The 16,981-nt window shown below is 40.0% G+C and overlaps 1 protein-coding gene across 1 annotated transcript in view; it reads right to left on the bottom strand.

The window, feature by feature from the left end:
* The window catches only part of FARP2 (FERM, ARH/RhoGEF and pleckstrin domain protein 2), an 81,761-nt gene that overhangs the window by 40,440 nt on the left and 24,340 nt on the right, over positions 1-16,981 (bottom strand). Inside the window, 4 exon segments of the mRNA XM_037406217.1 lie at positions 14-161; positions 8,332-8,446; positions 10,598-10,695; positions 12,647-12,725. Coding sequence (XP_037262114.1) covers positions 14-161; positions 8,332-8,446; positions 10,598-10,695; positions 12,647-12,725 — 440 coding nt within the window.

The following is a 16,981-nucleotide window of genomic DNA, read 5'->3' as shown; positions in this document are numbered from 1 at the left end:
CTACCCACCTTACCTGGAATACCAGCACACCCATGTGTGAAACAGCTAGATTAATTTTGGTGCCCTCACGGTCAGATGCAAGGTGAAATCTGATGCCATACATCTCCAGTTTCCGAGCAATTTCAAGCACTTGAAAGTCTGATTCAGCAGGAGTTTGACCCCTATAATGAGGAAGAAATTTAAGGAAAATCTGATTCTACAATATTGCCAACGTGGCTAATACATGTAAGTCTGAACTCTGGCACTAAATAAGAAATTGCTATCTTACCCAGCCGGGCAGTTTCACTCCAGATTAAGTATTACACTGAAACTTTTGTAATAGGAGCAACATGCAATGGCAGATGACCAACCTAAAACGCATTCCATAGACAAAGGCACTGAAATAAATGGTAACTAGTTCAGAGCTATTTCAGTTCAGAAACAATGAAGTTGAATAAACTTGAATTCAGTCCACAGAGCTCCTTGTTCTGCTTGCTGGTATACACGTTAGTAAGAGCGAGAGAGGAAAGAGCTGCACAGCCAGCACAACAGAAGCAAAGTAAATATTGCAACAGAATAACCCATTCCAGGTAGGGCTTTGGGGCTACATCAGAATTCTTAACGCTAGTACTGTTGGGTGCAACACATTCCCTTAGTCTTTGGCTTTATTATTTCCTCCCTGCCAGGAGATCTGGAGAAGAATTTTAAAAATTAGGTATCATTTTCTGTTGAAACGACTTTGAAAACAGGAGGAAGGTGTACACACATGGAGCACCTCCTTTCTGAGTGTGCATAAAATCCGAGCAAGCAATACAGAAACTGTTACACACTCTGGCATGCACCAGTCACAGATTCAGCCTTCATTTAATTCACCAGAAGTCTGCAAGTTTGCTCAAGTCAAACAATTGACATTTTGTTTTCCTGCATGACAAAACAGTCCTGAATCATCTGTCTGTCTTTTTTGTTGTTGTTGTTTTGTTTTTTGGGGGTTTTTTTTTGTTTTTTCCCCTTCCCCCTCATTTTTCTCCACGAGAGGGAGTTTAGCAGATTAAAGTGCATTTGTCAGCTGGCTCTCAGGAACAGGAGGGGTGACCATGGACTGTGCATCTGGTTCAGTTGGCAGCGCCAGTGCAGAGACGACAGCAAGCCCATGGAGCAGGAGATGTACAGTGCCTGAAACACCTCTTGCCCAGGACACAGAAGGCGGTCATGCCACCAAAACACGTGAGGTCCAAGACCCCAAAATATGGACCAACCCAAAATATATAATTTCACAAGCCTTGAGATGATCTAGTGAAACACTGGTACTTGTATTGACAAGACCTTTTTCCTACAAGTCAAAACTGTCTCTAACGGTCTGGGGTCCTGACATAGGGTTTACGATACTTCAAGAACAAGCAAATGCTGCTGTGGAAATGAAGAATTTCTTGCTTCTGAACATGCCACAATTAGACTACAAAGTAAAAAAGTCCTTGTTACAAGCACAAGCCTGTCACCTAAGGTAGTCTCTGAACTAAAAACATACTGCAAGACAACACTACCACCCAATTTTAGACATAAATACAGTCCAGGAGAACTAGCTAAGGCAGGAGACCCTTCTGTGCTAACTCCGCAGAAACAAAAGCAGCACAGGAGGTGCCAGCGCACTGGGACCAGTGACACTGCCAGTCACAGCTGTATAAAGTGACCCCTTGTCTCCCTATGAAAATGACTAGAAATAAAAAACATTCCTTCCAAGCAAGCACAGCACAAGCCACCTATGCTACTGCATTGATTGGATTCTTCTCACAATGTGCAAGTTCACTAGAATAAACGTAACGGTACAAGGAAGACACAGGGGATAAAAACTGATTATTACTCTATTTACAACCAACTAGTGCTGAAACCAGGTTAGATTCCTGCACACACAAAGAGAAATTTTTAAAATCCTGTTTTCCAAGAAATGGCCTGCCTTGCATAAATCTGTATTTAATTTCATTAAAACAGATGATAAACTATTTGTAGCATGATTCATTTTCATGTATAGTAGTGCCAATCACATCAGTATTAAATAAATGGTCCTGCTATCCTGACTTGCCTTTCTAGGCATGCTCCTTAAAAATACCTCCTTCTACCTACCTATAGTCATGTTTTAGATTAAACAACCTTCTTTTAGATTTCTTTTTATTTAGATTTCTTTTAAATACAAATTGAGAATATAATTTACCAGAAATGGGGATGACAACAGTAATATTAACTGCATGTAGGAATTTTCTCTACAATTGAGAGTGTAATAATGAAATTTATTTCATATGTTAACATTTTAAAAATTGAAGTTGTTAGAAGAAACAATGCTTCTTTGATTCTTAGTAAAATGCTCCTTAGGCTAACACAAACACAAAAATGCACTCAAAGTAAGCCTGAATACACATATATTTGACAACAGGATTTCAACAGTATTCTATTACCTTATTCTGGAGATGAAAAAAAAAAATATCTTTAACATTACAACTGGAAATTCAAAATTTATTTTGCCAACTGAAGAAAAGCAGGGATTCAGTGAAGTTACTAACTTCACAACTTCAGTCCATATTCAAATGTCAGTACGATATGACTGTGTACATATAAAGGTAATGTAGAAAGGGAATACATAAAAGAAACGCCAAACTACATAGTCTTGTAGCTGCATGTCGACCAGTGTTACCACCACATGTACTAGTTATGTCTAAGAGCTTAAACTAGTAAAGCAGATTTCTTCTCCCCTACTGAAATGAGTAATGAGGGAATATAAGTGGTTTTATACCGGCTTTAAGTATTACTGGCATTTCTTTCATAGATTCCTTAACTACATCAAAATAGCTAAACTCCCATAGTTCCTGTTTATTATACAAGACAAAAAGGTAGATCATAAATATTAATTTTGGCCACAGCTTCCCGAGTTACACTCTGAAAGCACTGTGTATAACTCTCACCCACACTAATTCCTGCTATAATTCTTCTGAACAGAGCAACATTAAGAATGAAAGTGGTGCTTTGTCATTTAAAGAGGGTGCTGAGGATGCTAAGGCTGCCGGAGGCTGGGAAGGGGGTTTGGAAGAGAAGGGAAACAAAGATTAGGATAAAATGGCAACTAAAAAGTTGGAGCTGTGTAGTACTAAAAATTCTTCATGAACAGTTCAGTGTAACTGATGCAGAACCACTGACAGTTATTTTATGTTCCATTAGACGTGATCCAAAGCACAGCACATCTCAGTGAATAAAAAATCCCAAGAGTTTTAAGAGTGCTCTCATGCATACAACCTGCCTGCAGCTACCAAGGAAGGAGGAGGCCTTGAACGAGGAAAGCCAGGAGCGATGCCCGGCAGCTCACGCTGCACCACAAACAGTTACAAACAAGAAGCAAGTTTCAAAGTAATTATCCTCAAGATGTTTGCTGCAGACTAAGCTGCACAGACCAGCCTGAAAACAATCTGGTCTAATTTTGTTCATCCATTAAGCAGATAAATCTACTTAATCTTCCCCAGGTCAATGGACAACAGACTATCTAATACACGTATTTTCCAGCAAAAACTGCTGTCAACACAGTATGTTTTAGTGTAAAGGTTCCGTACATACATACATCTAGGCAAATACTGGTAGTGTATTACAATATTCACGTGGCAATCGGGGCAATCTATTCAAAATAAATGCTGTTAAATGCTGGGTGATTTACAGAGCATTTAAAACCAGTGACTAAAATAGAATCTTAAACATGAAGTGTCAAAACGCTGCATATGTAGATATTATTAAAAACAATCTATATATTTAAACAATATTGTAGCAAGCTATATTTTTTGCTAATTTACAAACAATTTGAAGAATTTAAATCATGGACAACTAGGCTAACAAGCTGTGAAAGAACATGAGGCATAACAGTAAACATAAATATAGATCTATCAAACCTTCCATTTCCTTCCTGATTTATGTACACACAAAAAAACCCAAAGCCATCTGAATGCAAGCAAATTATGCTACGTTTAATTCTGGACTACATTCACCCCGCAGCAAGTACTCTATTCATTCTACTTTCAGGAAGGCAGTAAGCATTGCATGTTAAGTGCCCGGGGTGCCAGCATTTAACTGCACCGCCACCAATACATGATCTTCAAAATAATTTTTTTTTATATAAACTATAAAAATAAAGTCAGTAGAGTTAATCCTGGCTCTTGCTGAAGCAACTAAGTAATATAATATACCAAAAATGCAACTCATCCTGTTTATTGTTACTACGCTTGCAAAGTTAAATACAAAACCTGTATTTCTATATCTGTGGAAGTAAAAGGAAGTATTTTTAAAACAGAATGAAAAAAAACGGATATTTAATAGAAAATTTTTCAATTCCCACCTTTCTGAATATAATATTCTCAACATATTTTCTCTTCTTTTGATACAGAATGGAACTGGGCACACAGATTCTGTTTTATTCAGCTTGATGTTCTTCTACCACTTCTAATAGCTACCGTGAAGCAATAAAAATGTATAAAAAATAAAAATCAAACAACAACTTTCTAACGTGAGGAGACACTCTACATCATTCAAAGAGACTGAGCACTCTCTGCAAAGGCAGACACATTGTCCTGCTCCCCCAACTCACGCACGGTGCCAGAACGCGTCCTGCTGCAAGTCCAGCCTGAGAAAGACAAATCGATGCTCCCGCCTTGATATGACACAGAATCCCCCTGTAAACTGGTACACAAGTAAGTGTGTCAAAGACAAAGCAAGGGCTGAGAAGAAGGAAAACAGAGGCAGAAAGAAGATGATGCAGTAACAACCTGGAGATGAGCCATCCTGCTAGGAATGGGTTTCTTTTCGTAGAAGCTATGTTTAACATGAGAAGTCCCTGTCAAAAGCAATCAGTGGAAGACAGAATCAGTCTGCTGAAGGTAAGTGGGGGAATAATAAGGTCAAGCAAAGGAAATAAAAAATAAGAATACCCCCCCCAAAAAAAAAAAATATTTACACACAAGGATGCTAAGAGAGAAGTATTTTGTCTGTTTAACCGCACTGTGCACTCGCCAGGAAGCAGACAAACGCCCAAGGTCCATGCTCCTGCTTGCTTCTTCTAACAGAAATGAGGAAAAATGTGTCTACGCTCTGAGAAAGCACAGGACATTCACAACTACTAAAAATGGAAAAGGGTGGCCTGGGTAAGGGAAGAGAGAAGAGACGTGTAAGGAAGTTACAGCTATTTTTAGGACTGCAGTGCTTCCAAAGTTACATGTCTCTAGCAAAAATTTTTCCAAAGGCACAGGGGGATTTAAAACATGCATCCAAGGTACTCGGGTATTGCCAACGTTTGATCCTAACTTTTTCTAATCACATGCCTCAGCTTTTAATCTTAACATGGTTTCAATGTACACATCTAAAACACGGCCTTAAAATAAGATTTGCAATCATTTTAATAATATGGCTATATTAGATGCAATCCTCATTAAACTAATGAAAAGTAGACATATGAAGAAAGGAATATTTTCCCATTAACCATCCTCTGACTTATTCCAGACAGGCAAAAATACAAGCTTTCCTTACTGTAAAGTACAATTAGAAGTAACTTGTTTGAAAAAAGCCCAAACCTGATTAATAAAATTATGTCATAGAGGAGGGACCACGGTCACCTTCCAGCAGCCCAGGCTGCTCCCAGCCCCGTCCAGCCTGGCCCTGGGCGCTGCCAGGGATGGGGCACCCACAGCTGCTCGGGGCAGCCTGTGCCGGCGCCTCGCCGCCCTCTCAGCAAAGAATTTCTTCCTAATAGCTACGCTGAATCTCCCCTCTTTCAGCTTCAAACTGCTCCCCCTTGTCCTGTCATTGCGTGTCCCTCCCAGCTTTCTTGCAGGCCCCTTTAGGTACTGGATGGCTGCCAGCACGTCTGCCCCAGCCTCCTCTTCGCCAGGCTGAACAGCCCCAGCTCTCCCAGCCTGTCTCCGCAGGAGAGGTGCTCCAGGCTCCTCATCCCCTCCACAGCCTCTGGCCCTGCTCTAACAGGTCCGTGCCCTTCCTGTGCTGGGGGCCCCAGGGCTGGACGCAGCGCTGCAGGGGGGTCTCACCGGAGCGGAGCAGAGGGGGAGAATCGCCGGCCACGCTGCTGAGGATGCAGCCCAGGGCACGGCTGGCTTTCGGGGATGCAAATGCACACGGCTGGGTGATGCTGAGCTGCTTGTCCACCAGCACCCCCAGCCCTTCTCAGGGCTGCTCCCAATCCATTCTCCACCCAGCCTGTATTTGTGTTTGGGATTGCCCCGACCCCTGTGCAGGACCTTGCACTTGGCCTTGTTGGACTCCATGAGGTTCAGACGGGCCCACCTCTCCAGCCTGTCAACGTCCCCATGGATGGCATCCCTTCCCTCCAGCATGTCAACTGCACCATGCAGTCCCTGACTCCCCCAGAAGGCAGTCACAACCTTTCTATCAAGCAAGGTAAACCAAGAAAACTCCCCACAAGCAGAAGCAACTTAGTCAGATCCATGCACGTGATTAACAAAGGGCTGTTCTGTGCATGGTCTGGATGTTCTTATCCCAGATCTAAGAAATCACACATTTCATAACAAATTTGAAAGCCACCAGCCTATACTGTGTGATGTCATCAAAAACCTATCATGAAGCCATTCGTAGCTTTAGACTCCACAGCATCTTGCAGCAGTAAGTTTCACAAAGTCATTACAAGCTGTAAGAAAAGGATGTTGTTCCTCCTCTTTTAATTTGCTTTGAAGTTACTGCCTGTTTGCTTCAGCATTTTTCTTTTGACATGAGAACAATAATGAAATATTTCTGTGCAATTAACGGTTTCTCTCTTCCAGCTACCTTCTACCAAGGTGAAGAATCCCAGCATACATTTTAATTTACTTCGAAGTTACTTCAAAATACTTAAACAACATCTAGTCTGTTCCTTCATCACTTCCATGTGCACCTCAAAGGTTCAAAAGCAGAAAAAAAGTAACAAACGTCTGATTTCATCAAGAATCGACAAAGCTGAACTTCCATCATACCAATAATTTCAACTGAAAATGAGTGATCATAAAAAGCAAACAGTTAATTATTGAAATTCTCAGGAACTGATTTTGCAGTAATACAGGACATGTCTTCGCCTGAAACACAGATGCTGCTCTGAAAAAAATCCTTGTTCTGTCTTAAAAGTTAATCAGCAACAATTCCTGAGTTTACCCACATAGAGCAAAAGGAAAATTTGTGTTTCTAATACAGTATTTGACTTAAAGCAAAACCATGAACAACAAACTGTACACGTGGATATTCTCAACTAATAGAAGCACTTCAGATTGCTAAATCCTGATATGCAGGGTCGCAAAAACTACAGGAAAAGACCTGTTGGGTGAAATCCAGCCCCTTATCACCATTTTATCGAACACCTCTTGCTTTAACCTGTCAACTCTGAGAACTGCACAAGTTAGGAGCATTATGGCAGGTAACACTCTGGAATCTCTCAGTGATATTAACATTGTGTGCTTCAAAGCCTAAATGAATGATACCGTGGCAAACATATAATGTCCAATGCAAACCCTGATCTTCCAAGTTGTATTTTGGTCACAACAAAGCCTCCCTGTAGGCTAACTTCTCCTTCACAAGCACCATGTCAACTGCCTGCTCCAAATCTTCTTCCTTACCAAAATATTTTACACTGCACACACCAAGTAGATCTTCACATTTTAAGACCAGCCAGATTAGACTGTAAAACACACGACCTTACTGTACATAGAACATGCATGGTGGGAGAAGTGGGCATTTCAAACAACGAAACATTAATTTCTGCAGTTCCTGACTGTGTGTTGGAATTAATTTTATATTTGTAGCAAATAGTTTATTTGTCCCTTAATAAATGTTACATATTTCAAATATACTCCACCTGCAAAATAGGGTATTGCATAACTTCTGATGGAAGTTCTGTCTTCCCCTCTCCCTCCATCCTTCTCCATCTCCTTTACGCTTAATGAACACAGAATGAGTACAATGCAATTGATTTCTAGTTATTTAGACAAAAGCAAGACTTAAGCATTTTATGGCAAGCTGAACTTAAACTTTATGTAGACTGGAAATTCTGTAGAATGATTTTGCCTAAAGCCATTATTACAAGCTCATGATAGCTCTCTTTGGTACGTTATTAAAGGTACGCTGAAAAAAAATTACTGGAGAAAAACTACTGCCCAACAACTCTGCGCTAACTATGTAACTATTGTTCCATCCAACTTTTCTTGCTAGATGTAAATGGCATTTAACTCATACAATCTTACATCATCCTACCACGTAGTGTGCTCAACCTCCACCAAGCAGGTCCACCTGCTCCCCAGGAGTATACATTAGTGGCATACATTAATCCTCACTTACACATGCTTCCTGTGGAACTCCAGAATCTTCCCTTCAATTCTTTCCTGGTTTGGCAAATACTGGTTTGTTTTAAGGTGTTCTCGATCCTCTGATTCATCGAAATCCCCTATTTCAGCTATTACAGAAAACAAAACAATGTAAGAAGAAACAATGAAAGAAAATACATGGTAAGGAATTACAGAGACTCCAAGAGCCCGAATGTATTTTCCTTTTAAGTGCTTCAAATTTGTGCATTATGCTTTGTATCCAGCTTTATTTCACAAAACACTCACATTTACCCCAGAGAGACTTCCTGGGAATTACAGTATTATTTGAACATCGTTTGGAAAATTTAGACTTCTTTACAGTCAAAGATGTGAGACTTATAGAAGACGACCCATGAGGTGTCTAAATATTTCTTCCTTACAGATACCTCATACCAAACCAGCATATTTCAATTTAATTTTTTCTAAATATAAGTAAGAGTTATAGACAAGCCTCTACTTGGGAAGATGGCAAACTACATGTTAGGAATTGTCCAAAAATAAGTACCTAGCAAAAAGAGAAGGCAGCATTACGTGCCTATATATCCCCAGAGCACCTACATCTTGAGTTTCAGTCTCCCCTTCAAATATCCACGCCTTTCAGAAATGACATGGTGGATTTAGGAAGAGATTTATAAGAGAAAAAAGCATGCATCAGAAGTGCAAAGCAGCTTCCATCTAGTAAGACATGAAACAACCAGAAGCCTTTGGCTTGGAAAAGAAAATCATGAGGCAGGCAGAAGATATGACAAACATATATAAAAATCACAAATTGAAGAAATAAATTTTTAAAAAGTTATTTATTTTTTCTGATAATAAAATAGGAAGTTACATATTACATTAAAATGCAAATGTTTTAAAAAGACAAAAGGACATACATTTTCCTACAAACCTCCCAAAAACTAAGCTGTGACGCTCACTTTCATGGAAGGATGCCAAAAATATAAGCAAATTCAGAAGGCAGACAAATACATGGAAGCAAAGTTCATCAAGGGCAACTACATAAAGAAATGCAGAGTCAATCTTTGACTTAGAAAGGCCACATGCAAAGATTACTGGATTGGTGCAGCAAAGGAAGCGATGCCATATGCTTGCTCTGGGGGCTTCCCTACAGCATCTGCTATCAACTGCTGTCAGAGAGAGTGGACTAAGTGAACTAATAATCTCATCCAAGGCAGCTGTTCTTAAAAAACACACAGCAATATCCTGTTTGAAATCAAGCCAGCCTATGAAACAAGAAAAAAAACATTGAAAGGCACTTTTGTAAAATAATTTATGTTAAAAATAATCATAGTCTTTCTCACTTCTGATTTTCTAGTAGAGTAGAAGCAAGCTAAGCAAGGCCAGATGCTGAGATTTGCTTGCCAGCTCCACACTGGAAAGTCATGAGCACATCTTAATTGTGTCACTCACTGATGGTACACACACGTTGCTCTTCCGATAAAATCACCACTAACTAATATTATTATTTTACAATGCAGAATTATATAACTAATAACTATTCAGCGGTGCACATGTGAAGAGGTATTATTTAATAGCTTTTGTTTCAAGTCAGCAAGGGGGCACAAAATCCTGTTTCTGCAGCTCAGGTTGCAGATTTGTAACCACTGTATCACTTGGCTGCTGCTCGAGCTGATTTAGTGTCTGAACCTATTCAAAGTTTTCAACCTGCTCACCTTACAGGCCACGTTTTTAGGTCTTTAGGTGCGTACAGAGCGAGCGAGCAGCAACATGGAGAGCATCCAAATCAATTGCTTCCCATTTCCATTTTCATTCCAAGCAAGGAGAAAAGCTGCTGACAACCCTACTGTTGAAATTGTTCCGGCACATAATTCTAGTTTTATTTCAGCCCTGTCTCTGCACACTGATCTCCCCCCCAGCCACAGGGAAAGTGAGAAACAAAGCCAAGGAAGCACCGAGGCAGATGGAAGCAGCTGCCTGGAAGATGATGAGCACTAGTGACCTGGTTTGCAGAGCCAGGGAAAACAGACAGCACGCAAGGGGTTGGGTTTCGTAGCCTCCATGAAGCCAAAGTTATCTTGTACACAAGCACCAGCTGTTCCTCACCACAGCTAGCCCTGATGATAATCCCAGTGTTCAAAACCAATGGGGTTTACTGCATGTAGGGAAGGAAATACCACGAGACAGAAAATGCTTTTAGTTACCAAAAGCTACTGTATGCTATTTTGACTTGGGTTAGCAATGGCAACATCACCCAGCGTCACCACAGTTGGGATACTCACATTGCAGAAGGTGTGAGACCAGAAGAGCGGCCGTATTGTCGCTGCAGGTCAGTCGCTCCTCTGCCAAATCTCTCTTGATTTGCAACGCAAACAGGTACCTGAGAGAGAGTTGTAAGTACTAGAGTTACAAGTAACCACCTCGACACATGAGAGAACAATAAAATGACTGAGCAGGATTTTATAAAACCAGCATCTCCTAATTCTTCTTCTCTCAAAAAACAAGGTAACACAGAAGCCTGATTTGACCATCCTTGGCAGCCAAACCAAATAACCCGTGACTAATCTAGTGCAATTTATCAGCATCAATACACACACAGGAACAAGGAAGCAAAAGGAAAATCACACTTTTAACAAGTCTGATTCGTGAAGTAACAGCAGATGTAATTTTTAGCTAGAAAGAATCTTAATGAACACTTCCAAGTGATTTTATTTACTAGAAAAATGATGGAAGAACATCACCGTTTCTATTATCTTGTTAGGAAAAACAATGAGCATTTCTTCTAGCACTCAATTAATTTACTCAGTGGTTATATTTTCCAGGATTACAATGTTAGCAGCCTACAAAGACAGTACGAGGTTAAATACCATCTTCTTATACTTCTAAACTCTTAACTAAAGTATTTTCCAATCAGCTGCTAAAGAGGAATAGATTTCTGTTTAACAGTTTTGTATAAGTAACAAGCTGCCTGCGAAACATAGAAGGATAGAAGAAAAACATGGCAGGCTTGAAAGTATGCTGATAAGGACCAATTTTGTAACCTAAACCAATTTTAATGTATTTTTATGAATGGAATGCTGGCAAGTCTTTTGTGCTTTTTACTTGAAAAAGGTGCAATAAGGACTCAAATAAATAGGCAGCAACTCATTACTATAAACCTCTAAACTGACAGACTGATCAATATTCTTTAGCAAATTATACCCTGAAAGAGAACAGTAATTTTTTTGTAAGAAGAATTAATTTTAAAACATTATGTATGACATTCTTGATGCAAAAAGATAACAAAAAGGTATACATTTTGAATGTGGGGGTTTTTTTTTAGTTTTGAAGTACCGTAAGTATGTACTAAAGACTTCTATAAAGGATGTTCTGTTTTCTGCATACCTCAGCTATCTTGGTTTCTTCAATACACTCACAATAAAGTCTATAAATCATTAGTAGCATTACGAAATACCTAGATGCTCTAAGCAAAGACCAGAATCCCATAATAAATACTCCATAAATAGACAAAAATATGGTTCGTGCTCCAAAAAGCTGTATTTCTAATTAAATTCTTACAAGAAACAGCAGTTAACATAAGAAAATGGGGAGCAAAGGAAATATTTATATTGTATTTATGATTACAACGGACAATCGCATTGCATTACAGCAGTTATCATGCTGGTTTGCTCTAAAATCAGTCTGAAGGATAAAGAACCTCTGTTGATCTCTAAAAGGAATTACAACTAAAAGCAGCAAATCTGGGAAAAGCACTAAATTAGCTCTTCAAACACTGAAGTCCTGGATAATGCCCTTATTAGAGGCACAGGCTTCAAACCACGTTCCCAGATGCTGGCAAGCGGAGAGGTCTGCTTCATTTACCAAAGTTAAATTTAAAGCAAAGACTGCTTTAGCAATCAGCAAAAGAGACCCATGATGAGCTGATGAAAAACAGTATGTGTGCTGAACAGTACTGTGTGTTTGCTAGCTGTAGAATACTTACAAGTGTAGACATTAGAAGTTTAAATTATAAAGTAATTTTTTAAAACATGTACTGATTATTTTCTGTAGGTACTGTTTAAGAATTTTAGCATTTCCTCTATAGCCCGTCTCTTTTGATACTGTAATGTTTGGCAAGCCCTAACCTGCACTGTTTTCTGTTTTGAAAAATATTTTTTCCAGTAACATTCATCTGCCAACATGTGTCTGCTGAAACTATGACAGTGATGGAAAGTGCTTTCACTCACTTTCAATGTAAGTTTTGTTTGGAAACAGATGCAACATCCTCCTACTCTTACCTTCCTATTATTTCACTAGGTAATGCAAATAAAATTCTTCAAAAAATACTTTACCTAGTATATTCCTCCTGCAGCTGACCCGGGTCTGGAGGGAAAAACTTCACAGCTAGACGAAGCATTGTAGTCTTTGGTCCTGCAAGAAAAACTAGTTATTTCACAAGAAATTCTTGTTCTTCATAAGTGCATGCATATTATGTTTTCTAACATGCAGAGAAATATAACACGCATGAAGTTGAGCCAGTTTTCAGCTTGCCAGCTAACTATAGGAGACCTACGGGGTATCAACAGTCCATGTCAACGGAGATACAGCAGGTAGTTCCTCTGAAAACTACCTACTCTGCTTCTGAGGCGAGTCTGCAGTCTGAATGCTGCAAAGATAGTTTCATGCAACACGAAAGCTGTAATACACCAAAGCAACTACCTTACGTCAAAACTACAGAAGCATCGCAGATGACCTAGTGAGAGGCTCTCAGAAGGGGAAGAGGGTGGAGACACACCCCACAGGCTCTCCCAGCACCAAGCACTACCATCACCAGAGGTGCTGACAAACTGAACCAACGAGTCTGGCCAGACCCAGATGGCTCCCATAGAGATAAAAGCATGTTTGCAGCCTGCTCCCAGCATGCCCATTAATACCCATTTCTTACCATTTTTTAACACTGTTTTGTCAATCTCAACAAGGAGAAAACTTACTTAATGTTTACATCTAAACAGAATCCTAAATAACTATTTGGAACAGTCCATAATCCTCTGTGTAACATTTTACAACAAGAAAACCCAACTGCGACTGGACTGCGTTAACAGTTTCAGCACCACAACCCAGCCCACTGACCCGCTGCCTCTATGCCCACAATCCCTTGTTTCACTGGTATTTTCGGAGGAATATTCCAGGGCACCACAATCCCTTACCGTGCCACAGCTGGGCACCACCGTTCTGCCGCATCCATCTGTGCTGGCTGACCAGCAGACAGAGCGCTGGCCAGCCCTTGCTAAGAGAAGCCTGCTAGGCACCCAGCTCACGTTCGGAGGCATCCCCCGGGGCCCGAGGATTGCCGGGCATCCACCGCAGCGCCACTGACAGCATCTCCACTCGACTGCAACAGACTGAGGCCCGTCCCCCAGCATGCACCTTCCCACAAGGAGCAAGGACAGCTCCCCTGGAGCATGTGGAACCAGAGAAAGGCAGGACAAACGGGGGAAAGATAGACCCCCACTAAAAGGCAGAGGAGGACCTAGGAAGGGAAAAACTACCACCCCTCTTCTTTCTAGACTTTTTCTCTTCTGGGCACTATGAGCAGGATACCCGTGCATTTCATGACTGGACTGAACCTCGAAGCCAGCTCTACTTACACGTGACCTCCAGAGGTGCCTTCCAGCCCCATCCACCCTGGGAGCCTGCATGCCACTGCTGTTTCAAAGCAATCTTAGCCAAATTTTAAAAAATAAATAAATAAGCAAATTTATTTGAGCACATTGGTAAGCAACAAGCCAGTCTGCTTTATCTTAAGTACCAAGATCTCTCAAAGCTTGACAATGTCCAATTTAACCTCATCAGCCTCAGAGTACACCAATTCCTTCTGCCTGGAATACCCAACTCCCACACACCAAACATTCCTCCACACTCTCACCCTCTTGTTTGCTAATGGGAGAATAACAAACTGCTTTCTGCCAAGTAGCTGGGAGAACTAACTCTCAGACTATCGCAGCTGTCAGAAGGGCAGCTCCCAGCCTTCAATCCCAGAATTACCAAAGCTTTGGTGAACAAAAAAACCCTAAAATCTGCACCCTAATTACAGTACAGTATCTAGAAATTAAAGGAGGCTGGAAATAACACCCTATAACAATACACAAAGCTCACATTTGGCAGAGACTTAAACCTTACTAAGGATTTTATAGCTCTTGAGACATACCAAGGGAGGAAAATAGTTTTAATGATCCCAGTCAAACACTAGGACCTTACATCAAATTTCTGAAGATCCTCAGACTTTGGAAGACATTCACAAGGTTAAGAACCAGCACGTTACTCACACCAATCAACTGGAAAGTATTGCTGCAAGAGCAATTCTGGCAGTGTTTTGAGCATCGCTTACATTGAGTGACAATAAATAATAAAAATAAAACCATAATACTGCATATTTGCTTCTGTAGCACAACTCTTTTTTAAAAAAATCTTGCCTTTAATCTATACATAAATCCCATTCTAATTAGAAAAAGAAACACTGGGCCAGTCTTAACCAAGATGCAAAATTTATTGTAGCAAGTCTAATCTGAACAAAACCAACAACAAAATCAGAAAAAACTACCCATGCAGGTATGGCGAATGCAACACTATATAAAACTGGCAACACCTCAGAGAAGGTACCCAAATGCCAACCTGATATTGTGAGCCCGTTACAAAGTCAGAAATTTGGATCTAAACTCCTTGCCTTCTGGAGTGGTTCAGTGGTAAAACTGACTGCATTTATTTGAAATTAATCAAAAATAAAATCTTTATCACACAACACAAAGTTCTATACATCTCAGAATAGGTCACTAACCAAAATTAATTTGAATTAATGTTAATAATCTAGATTTTTGGGTTTAGAAGGTATGTCAAAAACTCAGAACTGCACGCTTATGACTACAAAGCAATCATCATCAACATAAGCTAACAGATTTGAGCTATATTACCTTAAAGCACATGATAAAATCTAGCATTCTCCTACTGCTGGACTAAAAGGTACAAGGTTAACTCCAAAATCATTAAATTATTAAAAAACCAAACCAAACAAACAAAAAACCCAACCCCAAACAAACAAAAAAAAGAACCTAAATAAAACTTCTCAAAGTGAGAACACTGGAAAAGATCATCCCTCCATGCCAAGTTCAGGCATTTCATGCACATGAGCAGACTCCACAGATCTCTTTCTTACAGAACTTCACTTTCCCTTGGGAAACAGCCAGCAGCCACAGGCAGAGCAGGGCTGAGCAGAGGCACGCAGAAGGAGCAGGCCACCTGTGGGTGCACCAGCTGCTCTCAGCTGCCCCCAGGGAGCCAGGCAGAGGGGCACCAGGGAAGGGCAGCCCCAGCATGGCCAGGGCGTGTAGAGGCTGAAGCCCCAGCAGATGTGGCTAGCCTTGCACAGCTGTATTGTCAGATGTGTCTTCCCATTACCGTAGCTTAAGTTGCTTACTTCTGGAATGTACACATTATCAAGCAGTTAATTTTCCTCTTAAGGCTTTGTATTCAGCAGTACTGTCAAAGGAGTTCTTCGGAAGATGCTCTTTACAATCATATGTTAGTTAACCGATTCAATGAAAGAACAGCTTAAATTACTATACATGCAATTAATGTTTAAATTGTAAACATTTTCAAGACTTTCTACAGTCTTGTCTCATTTCAATTTTAAAAACAGCAGAAAGCCAGGAAGGGATTCAACTAACTTAGAAAGAATAAAAAGAGCTCTCACCCAAGTTATCAGAACTTTACAAATTTAAAATTTATTTCAGAGCTTGAACATGTGCCGGACAACTGACTGGTATCTCCTACAGATTAAGATTAAAAAAAATTTTAAAAGAAATCTTTCAGTGTCACTGCCACAAGAGTGGTAGACCACCAAGCAGCAGAGCAGCCGTAAATGTTAGCACATCCCCATGGTTTTAGACCATTTTAGAACAATATATGTACCATCAGAGAAAACATGGCCATCAGCCTATGGCCTAAAGCCAAGCTTCCCCAATTTATGTTGTATAGAAGAGGATACTGAACGACTCAGCAAGCGGCATTGCAGATGTGTGGTCCACCACATCTTCTGGCTAAGACTTAATTCCTTCCAGCTAGGAACATTGGAAAAAGAGTATATAAAAAGATGGCACTCCAACAAATTATTTTTGGAGGGGAAAACAGAGAGTGAACATATTATACACCCTCCTAAGGAAAACTTCTTTTATATCTGGTTTGGTTCTTCTGCTTAAAATACAATGGTGGTAAAAGATAAAATCATGACCTTAAAGTTTAAAAAAATATAGCTGGAATTGGTGATTTCTTATTTTCTGGCAATCAGTTTTAGGCAGAAGAATAACTAAAAACTACGTCTCAATACTAAATTTCAACTTTTTTAATTAAGATTTTGAAAGGAGTAGGAATCCACCACTCCTTCCTGATGTTGTTCATTCACAAAGCCTTTACAATCAGAAAGAAAACAAGCAAACAGTTTAACCCCATTCTAGAGGAAAAAGAAAAGGTTTATATAATCTTTCAACACCAGAACTAGCATATTGTATTCAATTATGTTTAGCTTTTGGAGTGTATCTCACATTATACAGAGTAGCATAAAGCAAAGGTAGCACCACTATTGCAGTATCTTCCCAGTCAAAGAGCAAGAACAGATTTTTCACAGCTGAAGCAAA

This window comes from Falco rusticolus, chromosome 13 (assembly GCF_015220075.1).
Source record: "Falco rusticolus isolate bFalRus1 chromosome 13, bFalRus1.pri, whole genome shotgun sequence".
In the NCBI taxonomy this organism is placed as follows: domain Eukaryota; kingdom Metazoa; phylum Chordata; class Aves; order Falconiformes; family Falconidae; genus Falco; species Falco rusticolus.
This window is presented reverse-complemented; position numbering and strand designations above follow the sequence as displayed.